Source organism: Magallana gigas, chromosome 3 (assembly GCF_963853765.1).
Source record: "Magallana gigas chromosome 3, xbMagGiga1.1, whole genome shotgun sequence".
NCBI classification, from domain to species: Eukaryota; Metazoa; Mollusca; class Bivalvia; order Ostreida; family Ostreidae; genus Magallana; species Magallana gigas.
Window position 1 is genome coordinate 11,380,356 of NC_088855.1, and position 23,245 is coordinate 11,403,600.

General features: G+C 32.9%; 1 protein-coding gene and 1 long non-coding RNA gene across 6 annotated transcripts; one reads left to right on the forward strand and one right to left on the reverse strand.

Annotated features, from left to right (window-relative positions):
* Window positions 1-297: 297 nt before the first annotated feature.
* On the reverse strand, window positions 298-22,890 carry LOC105325466 (endonuclease/exonuclease/phosphatase family domain-containing protein 1). Of its 5 annotated transcripts, none has more exons than XM_011425039.4 (9): window positions 22,765-22,890; window positions 8,611-9,786; window positions 7,463-7,514; window positions 7,132-7,239; window positions 6,304-6,432; window positions 5,885-6,020; window positions 3,584-3,637; window positions 3,027-3,167; window positions 298-2,746 (listed from the first exon to the last, which is right to left on the reverse strand). In XM_011425039.4, exons 2-9 carry the CDS (start codon window positions 9,564-9,566, stop codon window positions 2,562-2,564), a joined length of 1,761 nt encoding a protein of 586 aa, XP_011423341.3. In that variant the 5' UTR covers window positions 9,567-9,786; window positions 22,765-22,890; the 3' UTR covers window positions 298-2,561. The 5 variants fall into 5 exon arrangements, with proteins under 5 accessions (XP_011423341.3, XP_011423343.3, XP_034299388.2 ...); XM_011425041.4 differs by lacking the exon at window positions 22,765-22,890 and adding an exon at window positions 14,684-14,766; XM_034443497.2 differs by lacking the exon at window positions 22,765-22,890 and adding an exon at window positions 13,909-14,032.
* Window positions 11,982-13,224, forward strand: LOC136273627 (uncharacterized). Its single transcript, XR_010711802.1, has 3 exons — window positions 11,982-12,046; window positions 12,145-12,402; window positions 12,756-13,224. It is a non-coding gene; the product is annotated as an uncharacterized lncRNA (long non-coding RNA).
* Window positions 22,891-23,245: the final 355 nt, after the last annotated feature.

The following is a 23,245-nucleotide window of genomic DNA, read 5'->3' on the forward strand; positions in this document are numbered from 1 at the left end:
AATGTAATTTAAAACCAGAAAAGGATCTCTTGATTTAAAAAATGTGAAGGGGAGAGAATCTTTTTAAAAAGAGAAATTTCAGCTTTTTGTATACAGTCAAGCTAAATACTAGTACATTGTAGCAAGACTTCCCAAAAGATGAGATAGTAAGACATCCAAAGAAGAGTGGTTAAATACTGAATCTTCCATCTGGAGGAGTAGCTATACAGTGAGACTTCCCCATAGAAGAATCACTCCGTATACATGCAGTGTATAGCCATGCAGTCTTCCAGGGTAAACAAAGACAAAAAAGAGAGGTTCATTGTTTAATATTTATTTGTCTATGATAATTGAACATAATCACATGATTCTTTTCTCCACCACTGGCCTGATTATGTTAATTCTGTTTTACAGTCCCATTGCTTCTATCAATAAAACAATAGCATTAAAACCAAGGAAATATTGTGAATTAAAACGAAAATAATTCCATAAAGATTTCATTTTCAATTAAAAACATTTTGACAATTAGAAAGAAATGCTATTTTCATGAATATACTGTCATTTTAATGACATTGCAGTAACATTTTTTACCGAGTTTATTTAAAATATGAAAAGCATTAACTTTGTTATACAATGCAATACAATAAGATAATGCTTCATTACCCATCTAGGACAAAATTCTCTTTCTCTTCACGACAGAATATGTCCTTTTTTTTCCCCAAAAATTGAAAATTTAATTGGTTATTAAGGAATTTTTAAAATTTGTAAACTCCAATTCATGCTTAGCTCTTTATAATAACTGGTGTATATTTGATGTTTTCGCAAGGAGATCCTCACAGTAACATTCAATATATCAAAATACTGGAGACTGAAGAATTTCATTTTAATTAGAATTTAACTGATGATTCAAAAAGACATACAATTAAGAAATTAAAGTACTAAGCATAAATCTGATATTTCTTTTAAGTTACTTTTAATGTTTTAATCATTAAATGAGTTTACTTGATTGCAGTACATGTGTATGTAAAAACAAGACAAACGAAAAACAGAGTTTATGAATGAAAATTTTTCAAGTTCAATAAAAATTGGAGCACATGAAATATTGTTGAGCAATTAAATGTTAACAAAAATCACACCATATCTGAATAAATTCAATACATTCAACATCCATCAGTGATATATGGTGGGAAAGGATATGAAGATATTGCTGAGACATAAAATGCATTGTTAATATCACAATGGATGAATCAAATAATGTAATAAATAGGAAAGGTAAATATCTTTCCCTCAAAGAAAAGATATTAAAAATATTAAACCTTATGATCAAATAATATTATTGAAAAAAAAAAATAAATAAAAAATAATTGAAATAAGTATGTACCTGTGCTGTATTGTCATGATTTTTCACATAAATATGTAATTAAACTGACTGAATTTGGTCACACAGATTGTCAGGAAATATTTGACACTTATTTACATGTAATGCTTTTGTGTCATAAAATGTTACATGCTACAATATAAGCTTTAAAATGATATTTTAATAATTTGTAATGTGATAAGGTAAATATGGAAAATATTTTAAACCCTTATTTTTAATACCCTATTTAGATAACTAAACATTATATAAATACACACATTTACATGTCTATACACTCAAATGTATTTGGATACTGGCATACAATTCATTAGTCTTTAACAAGAGTTTTTCTTTCAATATAACACGAAAGGCCCAGATATTATCTAAGCCACTGGATTATAATAGATAAAATTCTAAAGCCTGATGATTTTGTGAATGATATCGTTGATATCATGACAACAACAAGGCTATTTTGCTATCATTAAAATCATTTTTGGCACACAAGTGTGATATATTAATTGCAAAATTGCATTGTTTTAAAATCTCATTCAATAAATTAAAAAATCACAAAGAGAAAAAAATTGCATTTTGTTGATGAAAGAATATATGTAAGTATATGTTAAGCATACACAATTTTCTACAAACTATTATACATGTATCACATTGGTTTTATGGGTAGATACAATGATAGCTTATTAAACTAATATCAATTTCATTGATTACTTAAAGAAAAATTTCTTTTAATATAAGACTTGAAAACAATAATAAAAGTGCAGTACATAAAAAAAAGATTCTCAATAAAAATACATTTACAGGATATGTCTGTAGGGAAAGACATACAACAGTGTATTTTGAAATGTTTGGTGGTAAAATCAAATAATGTTCAAAAACAAAGACATACTAAAAAAACAAAACTTAGTCAGCCTTAGAAATTGTCTTGTAGGAAACGATAATGCTTAATTTTCTAATTCTACAGCTAAATTACCTGTGTGCCTTTTCAAGGTTATCAACAAATGCCCATTTAAAATATTTTACTTTTCACCATAATTAGATACTAGTAATCAAACCCAAATTGATGAACAACCAATTTGAAAACTAATAATAATTCTGTTCACAGAAACCAAAAATAAAGTTATGGCAAGATTTTTCAATATGATAAAAAAAAATGGATGAAATGTTATTCCATGGAGGATATGAAGAAAAAATGAAGATGAAATTTAGTTGTTCATCCTTCCGTTCCAAGGGTGAATTTAATTGCCTCTGCCCCAGTGGTTAAGTCTGCAATGTCCAGGTCCTTGCCCACATAGATCTCCACCCACACAGGGCAGTGGTCACTGACCACCCCACCCCAGCTCCAGCCGTTGGGGATCAGGGGATTGGTCAATCCCTCCCTTACCACTCCAGAGTTCCCTGCAGAAACAAATATACTTTTGAACAATGGAAATACATAAGAACAAACAAGACAGTATAATTATACAAGGTGCATAACATGTGTTAAAACACTACTCAAATATCTTGGTTATATACCAAAATAAACAATATATTTAATTCACTCTTTCTAATTTTAATTCACTATATGCATATTATTATGGCTACATCAAAAGACACTTCCATCGTATACTGATGTTAGATTCAACCCATGAAAATTTAAAAAAGTATATTTTGAAATGAGGTAAAATTGGATCATTACCAGAGGTAATATTCTTGGTCTCCTTGGTCAGCCAGATATGATCATATGTCCTACTACCTTTCATATTCTTGTTGCTGATATTTGTAAATGTTCCTGTTGGTATTGCATTGGAGAATCCTTTATTACGCAGGCAGTCGAAATCTGTAAAACAAAAAATAAGGAGTATTAAACTTGTAAAACATAATTTGGCCCAAATCATAAAGACATACTCCATGTTCTGTAATTTCCTCTTTATTCACTGATGCCAATTTTTACATAAACTGTTGAGAATCTCATCGATGAAATGAGATGTTGATAAAAGGAAAAGTGTGGATAATTTTTCTGCCTTCAGTAAAGAACCATTATTCACATACTTATATATCATTGAAACTATGTTTTTTTCTATATCCATGAAGAATGATGCTTACTGATAATACAATGTAAAGAAAGCAAAGTATATGCAGGAAGTATGATCAGAAAACTTAAGCATTTTATCTGATCTAGCAGTAATATAATGATCAAATGACAGCTAGCACCTGTTATTTACACTAAAGCAGATGAATATAATTTTGTCTCACCTTCCTGGTCGGGTTCCAAATTAAAGTCTCCCAGTAAGATAATATCCTTCTCTCCTAGAAACAATTAGAGAAAAACACATATATAGCAAAGTGCAGAATACCAGTCCATGTATACCTTGCTAAAACTTGCCTTTGACAATATCAAAACAGAATATATACATGAAATCCATAAATCTATGTATATGTGTTTATGTATAAATCTATACATAAACATGAGATCAGACTGTCAATGTCAGACCACAAAAAAGTCAATGCCATAGAGAAGGTCAAGGTCAGAAAATTGTGACAAATCTGAATTACTCTTAACACTAATATGAAGTTGATAAAAAAAATCTTGAACAATTTCTTTGAAACTGAGCTAAACACAATGAAAGGAGTGGTAAAGTCAATGTCATACAGAAGTCAAGGTCAGAAATTGATGAGCAAGTTGAATTAATTTGAGGTCCTCTTCATACTGCGTTCTATTTTTTTACCGGTAAGCATTAAACATCACAGTATGGCAATTCAAATGTTAATTTATAGGTACTAAATGATTTAGTATACTCCACCATACTTGCATATTTACTGAACAGGAACTGTTATCTTTTGGTTGGATGTTGATATAGTCATTAAGCTCATGACTATAAATAAATAATCAAATCGATCAATACATGTAGACTTAGTAAAGCATGATTAATTATTATTTATTCCCATTCATAATTAATATATACGGGTACATGTACAACAAAATATCATTCATTTAACATACGGTCACAAGAACAGTTACCATTTTAGGCCTAAAAAAAAAAGTTGTGTGTTTAGGGTAACCCGACCTAACCTACAAAAATGCCCCGATCCTACCATTTTTAGATGTCTGTTTTTATCCGATTGTGAATTTTATATTAGTTCTATTAAAAAATCAGTTTTTAAGTATGACACAAACAAACATTCTTAGGATTCATGCAGAAAAAAATATGATAAAATAAAAAAAAATATCTACCTACCTAACCTAATTTTTTCATTAGTGTTACCCTAAACACACACTTATAGGCCTTATCATAAGATCATTAAGGAAACAGTTTTATCCTAATCCTATTTATTTTATCGTTTAGGAACATTAACCAACATTTAATATTATAAAGACAAGTTATTTACATAGGGCATGCACCAAACTATTGACCCTGATATTGGTGGCCTGCCGAGTCCATTGACTGACTTAAGTTTAATCTCAAAACAATGTCCGTGTACATGCATGACGGAATACTGTTACAGTAGAAAAGTAGTCTGAGGCATGTGACAGACAGGTATTTAACACACAAATAGTTCACAACAAGACCCACATAATGTTGACACTGAATTGGGACACCTTTAATTAAATGCCACTCTACACACAAGACTTACCTAGACCATTAAAACAGATAATATATACTGCACTGTCGATATTCAATTACAAAATGCGCAATAAGTGAAGTAAACTTGAACTCCAATTTAAAAATGCACCTCTTCTATGAAGAGTGTGTACATTTTCCAAAACACTGGTAAACATTGTACATGTGTGAGAGCTACTATAACTTCATGTTTTCTTTTCATGCAATATATATTTCCATTTTCAAATTTCCATCCACATATAAACATACAATAACACTTTTAAACCCATACATAACAAACAACAATAATTTTTTGAGGATTTCGCATCTCAATATTCAACCTTATTAAGATGCTTGTAGGTCTCAGTTTCCAAACTGAATTCAGTAAGTTCTTGAACTCCTCAAATTTTTCCTTTCCAAGCCATGGGGTGCAAACAAAGGACCAGCAGTTACATCCATGATCTCTACACTATGCAAATGAGAGTCACACAATCCTCCTGTATTCTAGTAGAATAATTCTACCTACGGTAATGCAGTCCATTGCAGATTAACTCCTAGTATAAACCTTTCCCATCATTTAGCTGGGAGGACTAGGACAATGGATATAAATTAAGTGCTTTGTCCAAGTACACAATACATGACATTAAGTGACAACCAAGGGATTTGAACCTTCAGTCTTAGGTAAAATAAATATCATCATCTAATGCACAGTTATCTGGATCAAAGCATAATCAATGGTCTATTAACATATTTCCCCAATATTAAACCACTATTCTTGTAATTTTTTGGACTGCATGACCTTGACCCAATATACATTATATATCCTCTGATAAATATTGGATTCCTAAATGCATTTTGCAAATGTCAGTAAGCTCTGCATGACTTAAATTTTTTTTTTAATAAATATATTAAAAAATTCTATAACCGTGAGAGATTTTTAGATTGTCAGCTGTACCTGGGTAATGGTCCTCTAAAGCCTTCACAACCTTGGGCACCTTGTCTATCTCAGCCTGGAGTTGATCCAGGTCCTCATTGCTTAGCCCTGTGGCCTTGAGGTGGACACTGGTTATAATGCAGTCAAACCTCTTCATCTACAGAGAAACATCAAGTAGGTGAAGGAGTTCTTACAGCAAAAATGGCAAGGTACTTTGAATCAGTTTAATTTTTTCAGTGAAGCTTGACATTATTTACAATTACATGTAGTTAAGACTCCATTAAACAAATGCTGTCAAAACCTGTGATATTTTTATTTTTTTTAAATTCTGTAATGATTTTGAATGATTTTGATTTAAAATTCACAATACAATACATAGAAGTGCACATCAAGTTCTCCACCAGCTGGACATAAAGAAGTGCAGATACATGTCCAGCTACCTTGAAAATTCCTACAAATGGTCTACGAACAAAATCTTTGGTGGCTTTGTTTGGCTTCTCCAAAATAGCAGAACTTTTCAGGGAAATCCCTTGTGATGTATCATACAGAAAACCATTGTATTCCATACTCTGTAACAGAAAACAGAGACAATGAGAAGGCAATCAAAATCAACTGTTAACACACATGTATTATCGGCATCACTAATCAACATGATTCATTCTGTAGACATATACATTAATTGACATACTATGCTTTACTAAATTTGGCTGTATTCAAAGAAGCAAAACTATCAATAAGTTTTACTTCCCATTTTCAATGGTTGCTAAACTAGTTAGGAGTTTGGGATCTTAGTCTGTACATGTACATGTAGTTTCAACGTCTCTATATCTCATCACAACTAAACATAAATCAAGTACATTTACCATTTATTTGAGGAAAAAATTCTCTGAACGCCTAACGAAGAAGTACTTAAACAACAAATCAGAAAACATATAAATACCAGTTCATGTAAATTAAAAGCATATAAAACATTACTGTGACAATTTTATAAAGCTTCAAATGTGTGTACACTGATCTGTCATACATGTGTCATTCACACTCTACAGACACTCTATACATATAATCTGAACAGTCCTTGAGAGGTTTTAAGTACGGTATTTAATTGTCAATTTCCTTCCTGACAATAAAAAAATTTCCTTTCAATGTCACTTCAAATTTCCAAACATGTACTCTTTCTTAGTAACAAAGACTTCCCTAAACAAAAATTAATAACCATCCTATTATGAAGGAAGGGACCCACTAACAGTGCATCATTATAAAAAGCCTACTCTATACATCCTCCCAGTTGACTTAGACACCACACATTTCCACGCCCCTCGCTTTCCTGCCCAACTCTTAACGCGGGGGACTGTGGGATTGTTCAATTCATCACAAATCTGTAATGATAAAATTTGAATGATCAACATGATCAAAGTTAAAGTTTCTTTGTATTAGTTTTCAAAAAAATAGTACTAACATATATCTTTTTTAATTGCATCAAAAGTACTATGGTATGAAACATTGATTTTGATTAAAATTATTACTAGCACAAGTCAAATACACTAAATAACATGAAGCATAATGAATGCATAGTCATATGAGATTAAAAACAAGAGATACCTTGTTAAGGCTACTTTCATCTGCTAACTCTTGGAATGCAACAACACCAAAGCTAAAGGAGAATATTGAAAGGTATTTAAACATGTTGTCAAACTAGAAAAGTTTTAATGATGAATAAAGATGAATTTTACATTTATTGTTAATAGATGGTAAGATATGAATATCTTTAACATATTACTTGTACTGTATAGGTGGCACACCTACATCATGTACATGAACTACTGAAAGGTAGTCAATTGGTACATTACACGGAACTGGAAAATCTGATCAAAATTTACACAATTATGAGAGAAGTGTTTGTCAGTTCTTATTTAAGTTACAAAACACTATACGATTACCACACATTTCATAAACATCAAAGCCCAAACTATGATACATGTACATGAACAAACAATTTCCGGGATTTACCAGTTAGTACTTTAAAGTTATTTAACGTACATTGCTGAGGGTATAAGATTTCACTGTAATGAGACATCAATGTAATATAATATTTATTTTAAATTCTGATCCCCAACGAAATCTGACAATTTCAAAGTTTAAATAGAAACATACAAGGTAGTTAATGGTTACTGTACATCTCCGTACAAATGGCAGAATTATCCAAAGCATAGAGATATATATACTATTCTGTTACAATAAAATGTTTTCACTGTCAGCTGCTACTAATATTGATATACTGAGAGTCTGCAGAGGTTTGCATATTACTTTGCCACTGTTAACAATATTAATTAGACATAATTTCCTCTCTGAGCCAGGGGTCTACAATATCATGACTAATTGACATGGTTCAAATTACATCGCAGACAGAAACTAAAACAAGTCAGTGCAGCAACTCTTAGATACACACAGGGTCGTTATTTTGATAATTAATAGCTTCTAACTGTTTAGCTGAAGATGCATCAGTGCTAATTACACAAAAATCTGCCTTAATCTCCATCTATCTGATCAGTGTGTCACAGTTTTTACTCATATCCCATAATGAATCGGGTTAATGGAGTGACGTTACCAGATCATAAGACACCAGGAACAAGCGGAGAAAACAGTGAACAAACAATGAACACCAGCCAATTCATAGGAAACCAGACACATGATTAATTCACCACAACAGTAGCCCCCTGTTGCAGTACCTGAACTAATTACACACTCACCCATTCTCCAGTATAGTCATGCAAATGACCTCCCTGACCCCTACATTGTCTGCCTTCTCGCCATCGAATCTCTCCACATTCCACGAAGCAAGTCTAACCACTGAACGGTTCTTGTGCTTGAAATTAAAAGGTGTGACTTTGGGTCTTGCACCCGATTTGAAAATAGGTTGTAGAATGTCTAACATATTTTCTGTGGACGTTGATAATATCCTACAATTACTGTGATTATTATGGTCAGTGTTAGGGGGTTTTGGTGAAACTGTATTAATCCTATCATTTTCAGCAGATGCTGGTAGATGTCCATTTGGTTGAGTATTATTTGAGCTTTCACTATCATCTACAGCTAACTGGTTTCTTATTGCACTAAGTAAGTTTGGACCAATTCCTTTCACTTTAATAAGATCGTCAATTGCCTTAAACCGTCCTTTTTTGTCCCGATATGTTACTATATTTTCAGCAAGAACTTGTCCAATTCCTTTGACTTTCATTAGCTGGAAAACATTAGCAGTATTCACATTGATTTTTCCATTTGATTTTCTTGAAGTCTCGCTTTTAAACGACACATCTGACCGGCTTCCAGTCGGCGAGATCTCCTCTGATGGGGGACCAGAACTACCCGACTGCTTAATCGACACCGTGATCTCATCCCGAATCAAATTCAACTTCACTGCACCGACACCAGACACTAAAGCCACATCCTCAATTTTCTTAAATCCTCCAATTTTCCTGCGATACTCGATAATCCCTTTTGCTGTAGTTCTGTTGATCCCAGGCAAGGTCATCAACTCTTCCTCCGTAGCATAATTTATATTCAACAGATTTTGAGCAGAATCATCCCCAAGCAGTGCAGACATATTAAAAGCTGCACTCAAGTTTCGCTTATGCCCCTTCACTTTTGGGGTACTTGGGTCCACCTCCAAATGTTTGGGGATGCAGCAGCTATTGATGGCCCCCATTCTCTCTGTGTGCGAGTCAAAAGACCCAGTAATCACTCACTCGTTCGGTTAACTTTTCAGTCAATACCTGTCTCCATCAATGACACAGACTGCCGTAGTCTGTTGTCATTGATCAGACTTCTGCATTATACACATCCATACAGGTGGCTGTCAAGGAAAACTCAGCAACTTCATTTTTGTTAAAACTTCTTCTGTTGAAATAACATTCTCTGCATTTCATCTAAAAAATGGAAAAAAAAATAGTCAGTCTACTTGTATTACACATATAAAATTCAGCACTAACTAGGACCTCTCAACAATTTATCTGACATCTTTCAAAGTCATCTAGGTCATATCAAGACACAGGGCTCCTTGAGCTATTGAAACACCAAAAAATGAAGTCCTTTGAATATAGGAGCAGAAGAACATTATCAGTGGGGAAGCAAGTGTGTTTGAGAAATATATTCTCTAAAAGCCTCCTATATGCCCTGCATTACTTCTCCACAAAAATTGCTCACTACTTAATGGCAGTTCCTTCAATGCATCAAAGATTTATAGTGGTTCTAAGAAAAAAGAATGCTGCAGTACTTGAGTGCAACAGCTTAAGTTGATGCAAACAGGTAATAAGACTGCCTGAAGATAAAAACCCAGATAGGCGTATACATTTGTATCATCTGAAGTCTCAAACACATTGTGTACAATACCACATATATAAATATACTATACATGTACAATTAACCATTTACATAAACATCTGTTACACATTTTTTTTATGATAAGCAGTAGATTATGCAGGAGTGTAAAGATTTTTAGTGTAGCATTTTAGACCTGCCATGAACACAATCTATCATCAGATACTCTATATGTAAATCTAAAATGATTTTATCACATCTTTAACCTTTAACTAGCTATCATCCATGTTGCAATTCTAGAAATGTGTTACATTCTTTTAATTCTTGACTTTATAAATCTGAAAGAGATACTCTGTATGCATGATTCCATGTGCATTAATGTGTACTGTAAGCTGAAAACCCCACATTAACATGAGTTAGTTGATTAAGACCAGCTGTATATCAGTGACTGCATTCAATATTTGACCTACAATGATCAGTTGTGTATCACTTGAGCTGGCCAGTACCAGGCACAACAATGCACTTGTATCAATAGGATGATAAGTACCAGCGTACAAAGTCCATCAAACTCTCCTATGTACATCTCCTTCAATCACTTTATGAACACTTAGCATTATGTATTATAAAATGCATTTTGTCTTGACAGTGTTGTGATCAGCAAAACAATTTGAATGGAAAGCACTTAATGTGATAAAAGATGAAGAACTAATAAAAAATCCCAAATAAACTGGGTTTTTTACATTATGATCAAGATTTTATCCCACCTCATTCATGAAATTAAGTCACATATTCCATTTTAACATGTCAATTCCTTCTGTCGCAAGTTTTAATACTCTCTCTATACAGGAACATTATTATATATCTTAGAAGAAAGAAGAAAAAAATCCACCACACTGTACATCACAATTGATCACACTTCAATGATAAATCCCTATAGTTTTATTACCCCTAATCATCTCTTTCCCAATCTGTCTGTCAGCTCCACACTAGCAGTGTGAATGATCTCAGGCCCCCCTGTCTCGGGAGGCAGTAACAGACAGTCTTTAATTAGGCAATCTTCTCTGTGTATCTGTCTGTACAGCAGGGCAATAAATCTCACACAGGGACATCATTTGTCAACAACAATTACACTACGGCCAGTAAGTTTAGATCAGAGTTCAAGGGCCGTAGATCTAAATAAAGGACTGCTGCGATAGAGAGAGAGAGAGAGAGACAAGTGCTGAATCGGTCAAATTCACAGGAATCAATACTCATGGGTCTTGGAAAAAACTTAGGCTTACATGACTATTAACCTTTGATGACCTATTAATTTCCAACTTCTTTTTTCCTACACTGATTTGGTGCCTACTTTTAGACAATACCATCCTAAACTCTCCAATGAATTGATTTATATTGTAAGTATGTATTTCTCACTCTATTGAAGCTATCCATGTACTGATATAAGGACGTATGTGTTGACAATCATGCATAAAATCATGAATAGTTCAATACTAGTGTCTACCCTCCCCTCAATGTAAATTTTGCAATGTAAGGAATGCGTCCATTTTAGCTATAAATTGAGAAATCTGAAGACTCATTAATGATCACATATCTTTAAGACAACAGATAGAAAAGCGATTCATGATTCAACAATGAATGATATACATATACATAATCAATCAAATAAATGGCTTCCTGTTTTCTGTTATACTAACAAACATCTACAGATATTTAGTTGTTTTTCCTTAAGTTCTAATGGCTGACCTCACTCTGACTCTATTTCCGTACATGTACATTTTTTTTTCATACTTATTTTTTAAACAATAATAGCTGCAGGTCTGTTGCTCCCAGTCTGAAAAAAATTTGGATGGACGACCTTGGAGCCAGGAGGTAAATCAGTCCAAAACTAGCACACCTTTTTGTGCGCAATAAATAAACAATTTTTTCAATGGGTGGCACTGTAGGTCATCCAATCAAATTTTTTTCAGACCTGGAGCTACAGACCTGCAGCTAAAACAATAATAATAGAGATTGTCACTAATGCAAGCTGATTAAAATCAAAGTAAACTGCAGCTGGACAGTCAAGTTCACAGAATATTTCTGCCAAAGATGTGGCTATTAATAAAGGACAAGAAGTGAAAGGACAGCATGGGTGCCTTCTGGTATCAAAAAATTAAATCCAGGTTCCTGTAGATTTGTCAACAAAAATCACCATGAAATTATGGGAAAATGAGTGCATACTCAATGTGAGCGGATCTAAGGACATTATTTTAATCTGATTCCCAACTGATGTTTTCTGCTAAAAATAAAATCTTTGCCAAGTAAAGCCTGCTGCATTGTTGGAGATTCAAGTCAAAAGATTCAACGATAGGTTTTTTTTATCAACACCTATATCGATACACATTTTATCAAAAATCAATTGACAAAAAGAATATCAATTTTATGCAAAAAGAAACTATGTAAAAAAAAATTATAATTAAAACAGACTGATGGATATCTGATGTATATAATTCATATAATAAATGAATGATCTAATTTCACAAAGTTGATGTTGTAAAGCAAAACTTAGGTTTTTAATTTCCCATCATGTTTTTTCTAGGAAACATCAGACACAAGTTTGCTTAGCTCTGTTCCATGCAGGCCTACATGACAAATCTTATAGCAATTCCAAATTCTGAAATTCAACCAGCATTTTATTTTATATAATCAAACTGAAAGATGTAAAATTCATCAAAACTGAAAACAATAACTTTTCGGAATGAAGAGTGTTACTAAAGTTGATAATACGAGTATAAAAAATTCATCCGAATGTGGAAACCTACTACCAACCAGTCCTAATTTGCAAATTAATGTACACATTAAGCTGCATGTACATGTAGTTATGTGCATTTCACTGAACATAGAAGTGGACAACTGTGTGAATTAACATCCAGGTATCCATTGTCAGAGAATTCATGTATATATATACTCTTGTCTGAAAAATGACTCCCCAATACTAGAATCAGATATACAGTGAACTGTGAAACCTTGAGTGCATAGTACTGGAATAATGATACAGCATGATCATACATTGCAGATATTTATGATAAGGAAGAGCTTGATGAAAATGATTTGTTGCTTTGTGTACAACTTCATGTATTCAATATTGCTAATAAAAATGAAGTTCATTACATATATTCTTTAATTTCATTATTTTGCAAGTACCACCCCCCCCCCCCCATTAGGATAAACTGCATACATAAGAGAAATAAGAGTATATTAAATATACACACTGTGAATGGTATGCATGAACCTTAATATATACCAAATTGCAACACTTACTTGTATTCCAACTCTTTGTTAAGTTCTTCAGACAATGTAAAATTTCATATTTTAGATAAAGTAAGTTTCAATAGCACAAGACATTCAACATGTCAGATCTACAATCAATAAATTTTCATTAGGTAAACATAACTGTGACTCCAAGCTTTGGACCTGTACATCCTCAGGTAATGTATTGTCCTGGGTTATAGCACTGTGAAATCAATTTCCGTCTTACAAACAAAGAGCCCTTCCCAAATCCCTCCTACGGGATTTATTTTTCAAAATCCTCTAAAAATTTCAGTGCAAATAAATAATGCAACATTTGAGATATGATAAAATAAACAAACAATGAAACTCTGTATAAATACTTGTACTGCACGCTTATTAAGATTAAATTACATACTCTACAAGCAAGAAAAACTACCTTAGGTATGCATTTTAACACTCACCACCATGTTTTCTCTTTGAATGACTGAGTCAGGGCGTAAAACTAACCCTAATAAGAGTTATTGTTGACATCATCACCAATGGAACATCGACTAAATAAGACCAAGGCTTTTCTTTTGAGGGCGTTATCAGTACACCCACACATAAACAAAGTGAATGCCTGTCTTAAATATGCTACCCCCGTAAATGGCCCGATTTATTTCTTTGATAAATCACATCTCTCCAATAAAATTATAAACATCTTGGCAATGCATTAACTTACATGGATGACTGACCCAATACACCTCATTTTTTGTATTAAAATAATATTACAGGCACATTTAATTTAAAACATCAATAAAAAGAAAAGCCAATAATTCTAACAAAATAGTTCATACTTTAAATATATATTCATGTGATCTCAATTAATATCAAACAACAATTCTTTTCATTGTGATGTCTAGACTCTGACCACCAACAATTATGTATTTAAGACACCATTACCCATGCAGACCTGTAAAGTGTACTAAAGAACAGCTATTGAGACATCAGTATTTCCCATTTCTTTATAAAGTAAAAAAAAAACTGATACATTGAATTTCAGCTTAAATTTGATCAAAATATGAAGAAAAGAACTTATTATGATAGTACACATACACTAAAATCAGTGTATGAGTTCCTGATAAAGGGTCATTTAAAATTATATGTTTCAGACTGTTACATTACATGATCCATTCACACTGGAAAGCTTACTAATAATCAAATATTTAAAGTCTCAAGTTGCAAAAATATTTTTACCTGTAATTTAAATAGAAAAACACCGGTCTTGAACTAATAACTCTTGAACAGCTACTAGACATAACATAAGTTGATTGTTTTCCCCCCTGTCACCGCTGATACTAAAACAAGTCCCACGGGGAAAACAAGTCCCACGTAAGTCCCACGTAAGTCCCACGGCAAATGCGGCTATATATCGATATAATTATGATTGATTATGATTAAATGTGATAAAATAATATTAATTCACACAACAAAATATTTTTATAAGCTTTTATAACGGATTTATCGACGAAAAATCAAAGCTGTTGGTAAAGGTAGATAACTCGTACGTAGAATTCATACGGTAGCAGAAGAAATCTATATGCCCGCCGTTTAATTGATAGATAATTTTAATTTTCTCCAACAAAATAAAATCTAATAGCAGTAAAAAGTTGACTTTATATTCAATAATTAACACAAACTAAGTAAAAATCAAGTAAGTAGACAACTCATACGCAGAATGCATTCGCCAGCCGAGAAAAGAGCACTCCTGCCGCTTACCTGATGGGTTATTTTAATGTTTTATATTTTCTAACTTAAAAATGATCATATTAATAAAAAAATTATTATGCCTGTCACTGAGGCTTTTATGATAAATTATAATACAGTGAAAGATTTAAGAACTAGTCTATACGAAACACACAAGCCTGAAGGAATGTACATGTGTACGCTTAAATTACCCTTGTCGAATACCTACCTATATTAATGGATATGATTTTTTCATTACCTTAGTTTTTTTTTTTAATCAACTGTACGTACGAGGATTGTTAGAAAACTTCGCGAACAGTGATTTACGGCAAAATTACTGTGAACTTTGTATTAGATGGCATACGTTTTATTAAATGACTACCATTTGAAAATAAGTATGCAAAAAATCATATGAATTTAATTTTTTTTTTCCAAAAGATACAGCGATTTTTACTTTGCGTGAATTAGATTTACGGAGCAATATTTCATAATTCCACGAAGTCAGGTGACGTCAAACAACTGAAAGTCAAACATGTTACTCTAGATTTTTTCAAAGTAAACACCTTTCAGTTCCACACACTTTTTAAGACATTTAACCGATTTAAAAAATTCACGTTCATACTGGTCATTATTTGTCAAGCTTTTGTATAATGCCTTTTGTGGCATATCGTAGATCATTTAGGTCCAAAAATTTCTGTCTACGCAGTTTCGACTTTAGATGAGGTAAATAAGCGAAATCTATAAGTGCAAGATCCCGTCTGTAAGGGGGGGGGGGTGCTGCTGCAAGGGCTAAAAAACAGTTTTTCCATTTTTAAACCTCTGTGATTCAAGTTGTAAACGTTTTTCCTATAAAAAAAAAAAAGCATTCATATAAGAACCCATGGTCTCCATCGGGTATTTTCCTGCGTGCATACAAAGTTAAATGACGGCCCGGTGCTCCAAGATGTCCATAAATATAACAGATGTCAAAGTTGTTGACTCATTTTTCAAGCGTTGTTCGTCCAAGTTCGGCGATAAAACGGTCAGAAATTCTTCAACTTAAAACTTTCATAAAATGACCCTCATAAGTTATTGTGATGTCATATGAAATATCGTTTATTTTTATGCACTTCAACGGTACATTTTCTTAATAAGGAAAAATGCGTACAAAATAAAAAAAAAAATGACATGCTCCGTGAAGCATATTCAGCAAATAATTAAGCTGTATATTTTTTATGGTGCATTTAAAACAAACAAATCGTTTCATATTTCTTAGAAAATAAAAGTTAAATCTGAAAAGTTTCGCTAGTATCATGTAAATAGTCCGCTCACAAGTCAACTTGTCCGCGAACTTTTCTAATAACCCTCGTATATACATGATTATTATTAACATTAAAACGTAATAAAAACCATCCGTTCATCCAGAATATTTTTGAGGGGTATATTCAGGTTTGTTAAGGGAGGGGATCGAGGAAATTTAAGAAATTTGATTTGTTCCACGGGGGGCGGAACTCCAACTCCCCCTCCCCCACCCCCGAATCCCATCTAGATTCAGCTCATGAAAAGTATGTGATAGAAAATCATCTACAAAGCCAAAGAAAAATTCTTACATCTTCTCCAAGTTTTTCAAGATGTAAACAGTTACTAACATTGTACAGAACTGATTGTGTATATACGAAAATGTGCGTGCACTTTGCTTTAAACGTATATTCTTTCTCCATATAAAACTAATTATACTTTCCTTTACAAAAACAATTTTGTTTTTCTGTATTTTATAAGCTTCTCAAAGATAGTAACACACATGTTTAAATGTTTATGGTTATGAATGTGCTATAGAAATTATACTTAAGTTTGACTACTTAAAACACTGATGGCTTATAATATTTTTTGATTAAGTGTTCAGTGTAAGTGTACATGAGATATATAAGCATGTATAAGGATTGAGTGTTATTCGTCTTCAAATTCATATAGATTACATATAAGTTTTAATTGGGTGTCAGAAACTCTGATAATTCTGTTGCATGTAGCGACCTTGCTCTATCAACGGGAATAATAAAAGTGGACTGCATAGTATTTTGAACCATAACTTTTTTGTGTTTCGTAGATCTACTCGTTCATAACTGTTATTTTTCCTAGTCACCTAAAACATTTGATTGAGAGAGAGAGAGAGAGAGAGAGAGAGAGAGAGAGAGAGAGAGAGAGAGAGAGAGAGAGAGAGAGAGAGAGAGAGAGAGAGAGAGAGAGAGAGAGAGAGAGAGAGAGAGAGAGAGAGATGGGGTGGGAGTTGTGTACACGTGTGCTTCACGGTCGTCTACCAATATACAGGTAGGTAAAGGTCTATTGTTTCTTAAGCGACAAAAAAACCGTTCAATTCACACAGAATATACAAGAAACTAACACGTGTATATATACACGGGTATAGGTAGAGCCAACGATCACCAATCATCTTTGGACATGTAGCCCCCCCCCCCCCCCATCCACTAGCCCCAAATATCATAGTAAAGTAGTAAAGGAAATAATGTGCAAGTTATTTTGTAATTAGTACATGATTTATAGAGATAAAAAAAATACATTAATCAACGTGTTCGTGTTCAGATTGTGACAATGGTCCCGCTTCTTTTTTTTTCTTCTTTTTTTTTATACAAAACTCTGCGTGTAACCGTTTGAGGGAAAGTGAAGTGAATGATTGTTTGTCGTATGAAAAACATGCACATGTCAATAAATATATGTATATACATTAAAAAATCAATAATATTTGGTAATGCAGCCATGCATTATTCTTGACTTTCTTTTTATCAGGGACGTATATACTTAGTATATACGTCCCTGTTTTTATCAAATGTAAAACATTTCTCGACCCTCGATTCATTCTGTTCAGTGTGATTCATTAAAATTGTCGGAATGACATTTTGCTTTTCGAACATTTAGAATGTGAATGTTGCAGTGGAACTCTTACCGCCTCGCTACAAAAATATTAAAATATGTCTATCAGTTTGAAAATGATTGATATATTGGCACAGATTTTTTGTGCATGTCCTATAGCTATTTATTTATTTTCATACACATTCAATCCCGTTTGCTTGATAGTTTTCTCCATACATGTATTTTAATTGTATTGAAAAAATACATGTACTATATTTTTTTTCTCTCTCTCGATGTTTGTATGGTTTTTCCGTTCATGAAGAGAGAAAGAAAGAGAGAGATGGATGGAGAAGACGGAGAAAGAGATGAAGTGAAAGAAGGAGGTAAACAAAGAAAGAGAGAAAGAAATGCATGTTTATAAATATACATACTTGTATACATATACGCTTGTGTGATTCTAGCAGTTATTCAGGTACGTAGCATCGGGGGGGGGGGGGGGGGCTGCAGCAACAAATTTTTTTAAATATATATATAAAAAATTGAATTATCATGGAGTTGCCCCCCCCACTTTTTTTGGGAGTATATAAAGAAATGATATGAAAATAAGGAAATGAGGAATGAAATTGAAGTTTTATTTTATACTACGCCATCCCCCCCCCCCCCCCCCAAGGATTAGGATTTTAAAGATTTTTGGAAACTTCCCCCCCTTTTTGTTTTGCTTATCAAGATTTTTTGGATGAGTCTGCCCCCCCCCCCCACTTTCCAAAACGATGCTACGTCAGTGGCGTAGCTAGACCAGAAACGAAGTGCATTCTTAAAATGGCAGGGGGTCTGGGGGCCGCCATGAGGCCCCCAGTGGGTCCAGGACGAAGGCCCCGGAAGCTCATGGATTCTGACGATTTTTAACACTAAAAAAGTCATCGCAGAAATTGAAAGGAATGCTCACTATTTAAACATATTTTTAGGCAGTTGAAATTGTTTTGGTTATAGTTTAGGCATAAAATAAAATTACAAAACTTATTAAATGCTAAAAGAAGAAAAAACTTTTGACGTTTGTTTTAGACTCAATCAAAGCTTCATTTTCGCCTAGTTTATGGTAATGAAAATCTCAAAAAGCTGTGATATTCTATGGGGGAAATTTAAAATGATATGTAAAACTAAGTTCAAATGAAAATAAATCTTTGCTTTATTATGTACATGCATTGTGTTCTGTTTCTTTAATATAGTACTGTAAGACCACGTTGCTTGTCTATATTTGGTACTTTTATGTTTAGCATTGATAAATTTGTCGATGGAATAACTAAGTATGGACCTTAATACTTGAATTCTTTGTTTAATTTTTTTTTCTTTCTTTCTTTTTTTTTTACTGAGATTCTTCCTTTTTTCCCAAATGATGTGCATGCTCAGGCATATAAGCATACATGGTAGCTACGCCACTGTACGTGCCTGTTATTATGAATAATTCGATAGGTTTCCGAATAAATAGGGGGAATATAATGGTAATCTCGAGAAAACAGCTTGATTCCTTGCTGAAAATTGACAAGCAAACAACTATATATTTATACATGTTTTCAAAGCCTTCTCTTTTATCATAAGGGTTTCGAAAAATATGACGTTCTCTGCTGGTTTCTAGTTTTGAAACACGATTTTTCATTCATTATGTAGAAAAAAAACCCCATTTAAAACAGAGTTGGTCTTTAGACCCAAAGATCGTGGAACAGTCTCGTGAACGGTAAGCTGCCGTAGTCTAGAATGTTCTTGCTGACAATAACAATTTAATAACAATACATGTATATGTTAGTATAACTCTAGCTGCAGGTCTGTAGCTCCCGGTCTGAAAAAATTCGGATGGACGACCTGGGAGCTACAGTGCCTCCCATAGTAAAAAACTGCAATTTACGGCGCACAAAAAATTGCGCTAGTTTTGGACTGATTAACCTTATTTTCACACAAATTATGTGAAAACAATAAGTACCATTAAATTCTTCAGACAATTTACTACTGATATTGTTACTTTACTTGCTTACGACTTTCTTTGAAACATGCTAACCGACCTCGGAAAATAAAGTATATTAATTCACGTCGAGATCGAGAATCGCCATTTTTACATGTAAACAAACTGCATCACTTCACTTTACAAGGCTGGTGATCGTGTTTAAAAGAATATCAGAGGCAAGTTAAGTGACGATATCTGTAGTAAATTGTCCGAGGAATTTTTTGGAATCAAATATTTGTACAGAATATGTTTTGAAATGAGATTAATTAGTCCAAAACTAGCGCAATTTTTTGTGCGCCGTAAATTGCAGTTTTTTACTATGTGAGGCACTGTAGCTCCCAGGTCGTCCATCCAAATTTTTTCAGACCGGGAGCTACAGACCTGCAGCTAGTATAACTCATGAACTTCCATCAAATATTTATTTCAGTCATCATTTTTTTTTTTTTTTTTTTTGAGTAGATGCAAGATTTTTTCTTTGACTTTTAGGAAGATTTTCACCACTAACAGACTTTTCATGAACTAATCTAGATGGGATTCGGAGGATGGGGTGGAATCCCCCCCCCCCCCCTGGAAAAAAATCGTAAATTTTCATCGTAAAATGACCAAAAATATGCCCCGACCCCCTCCCTGACAAACCTGAATACCCCCCTACCCCCCAAAAAATACTCTGAATGAACGCATGGTTCTGTCATGTTGTTAATTTTGAATTAACTGGGTGGGTGTAAATAAAAAATTTCCAACATGTGTAAATTTTGTATTTAAACCTACCCAGTAAATTCAAAATTTACAACATGACAGTTCTTAGAGAGAACAGAATTGGGTCAAACTTATAAGGAGTGATATACGGACTATATAAAACTCGTATCACCCAACTTCATGTAATATAATAAATTAATCACAGCAATAAGTAAACTTCTCTTCTGAACATAATCATAAGGCAAAATGTTAACTTTACAGCCATCTGAAATAATTTACAAATAAAATGACATAACTATAAATGGCAGGCGTGCATATTAAATTCACAGTCGTAAGAATTCTGTGTTAGAGTTTTCCCTTTATTTTTAAGTCATTCGCGGTTTTTTTTTTAAATTTGCGTAAAGGAATTAATAATTTTATCTATGCATTTTTTAGTACAATGAAATAAAAGAGTAACATACAAAAAAAAAAAAATAATAAGTAAAAAAAAAAAATTAGCAATTAGTTGTTTAGATTATGGATTCTGCGTAATTTTTTTTTTTACTTTCATGATTTTTACTAATTTAGTGAGTGTTAATCAATAAATGTGTTTTTTTTTTTTATCAATTTTAATATGATCATTTTTTAAGTTAGAAAATAAAAGTAAAACATTAAGACCGCCCATCGGGTAACATGGGTAAGCGGCAGGTGTGCTCTTTTCTCGGCTGCGAATGCATTCTGCGTAGGAGTTGTCTACTTACCCAACTTTTACTTAGTTTGCGTTATTTAATGAATATAAAGTCATTTTTTATTGCTATTAGATTTTATTTTGTTAAAGAAATTTTGAATTATCCATCAATAAACAGCGGGTATACAGATTTCTTCTGCTGCCGTATGAATTCTACGTACGAGTTATCTATCTTTACCAACAGCTTTGATTTTTCGTCGATAAATCCGTAATGAAAACTTATAGAAATATTTTGTTGTGTTAATTATGATTATTTTATCACATTTAATCATAATCAATCATAGTTATATCGATATATAGCCGCATTTGCCGTGGGACTTACGTGGGACTTACGTGGGACTTGTTTTCTCCGTGGGACTTGTTTTAGTATCACCCCCTGTCACTGTGTATATACACAGAATGTACTGTATTAAATGACACGGTAGTGACTGAAACTGAAAATGTAGGAGGTCCAATAGTCCAAAAATACATTTGTCAGCACCGTTGATAGTGATTATAAAAATATAAATTTAAATTTTACCTTTTTATGAGAAGAGAATTTTCTAGATTAAAATTAGAATGTGATGTAATATGTTACTGGGATTTAATAATACCAGATCAAACTTCAAAGTGAATGGAGTGCAAACTGTTCTACAGTAATCTCTAATTATCAGTGCATGGAATTGTTATATACAAAGCACATCACTTCAAGAACTGATCAAACTAACTTAACAAAAATATAAAGAAAATAGGCCACCAGATCCGATTTTGATTTGTGGACACTATAAATATATTGTATGTTAATCAAACATGATGTCATGCCACTTAGAGAAGAGTGCCAGATGTCTTTATACAAAACAACCCAGCTACTTCTTACAATGTTTTTATAAACTAACGTCTGACTTAATATGCTTAATAAAAAAACCGAAAAACAGTCCAAATCAACAAGACGAAGTGTAGACTGAAGGAGCGGTTTAGTCACCACAATCGTCCAATGACCAACAAGTTGATTTTATAGGATTAGCGAAGTTAGAATCATGATACTCAGTCTATTTTTCCACTGACATTATACATGGCCTAATATATCGTCCAAAACTTGGATGTAAACAAGGATATGTATTATACAGTTATCATGGTTATAGTCTATCTATGATTATAGTCTATATGGAGGAAACAAGTAGCATTTAACTCGAAAAATGTCTAGAGGAAATAATACAGTAAAACAAAATTTTAAACTTTGGTAAAAAAAAAAAAGTTATCTATACGACTGACTTTTCTTTTTGTTTTGCTAAAATTGGCAGTATGGCCAGACAGAATTTTGCCATTCAAATAATCATAAAATGATACACCTACCTTTCTTCTAAAAATAAGCGCTCCATCGATAGAAGACGCCGGTGTCTCTAGTGCGTTTTATATAATCATACTTCGATCCCGATGGTAAATAAAACGAGACTATCAAACATGTTAAATTGAAAGTACTTGTGCCGAGGAAAGGAAATTCCTGTTCAACTTCCCTTTTCCCCAAATTCATTACTTTTTTGTTTATGATGGCCCTTTAATTATAAAATGAATCTCATCATTGTAGCTTTTTAAACTACATATTTTCAAAAAAGGTAGACGTTCTCTAACGTTAACATGTCGATGTTTATATAGTACATTCATGCATTTACCATTTCAAAGCCATATAATATGTTAAACTTTCCATTTCGTTTTTTAAATGTATAATATTACACGTGCAACCATTTTAAAGTTCAAACCAAATGGCGCATTTTATTTACGAAGGGTATAACAAAAATTATCAAAAGACGCAGTAAACATCGTAAAGTATAACTAC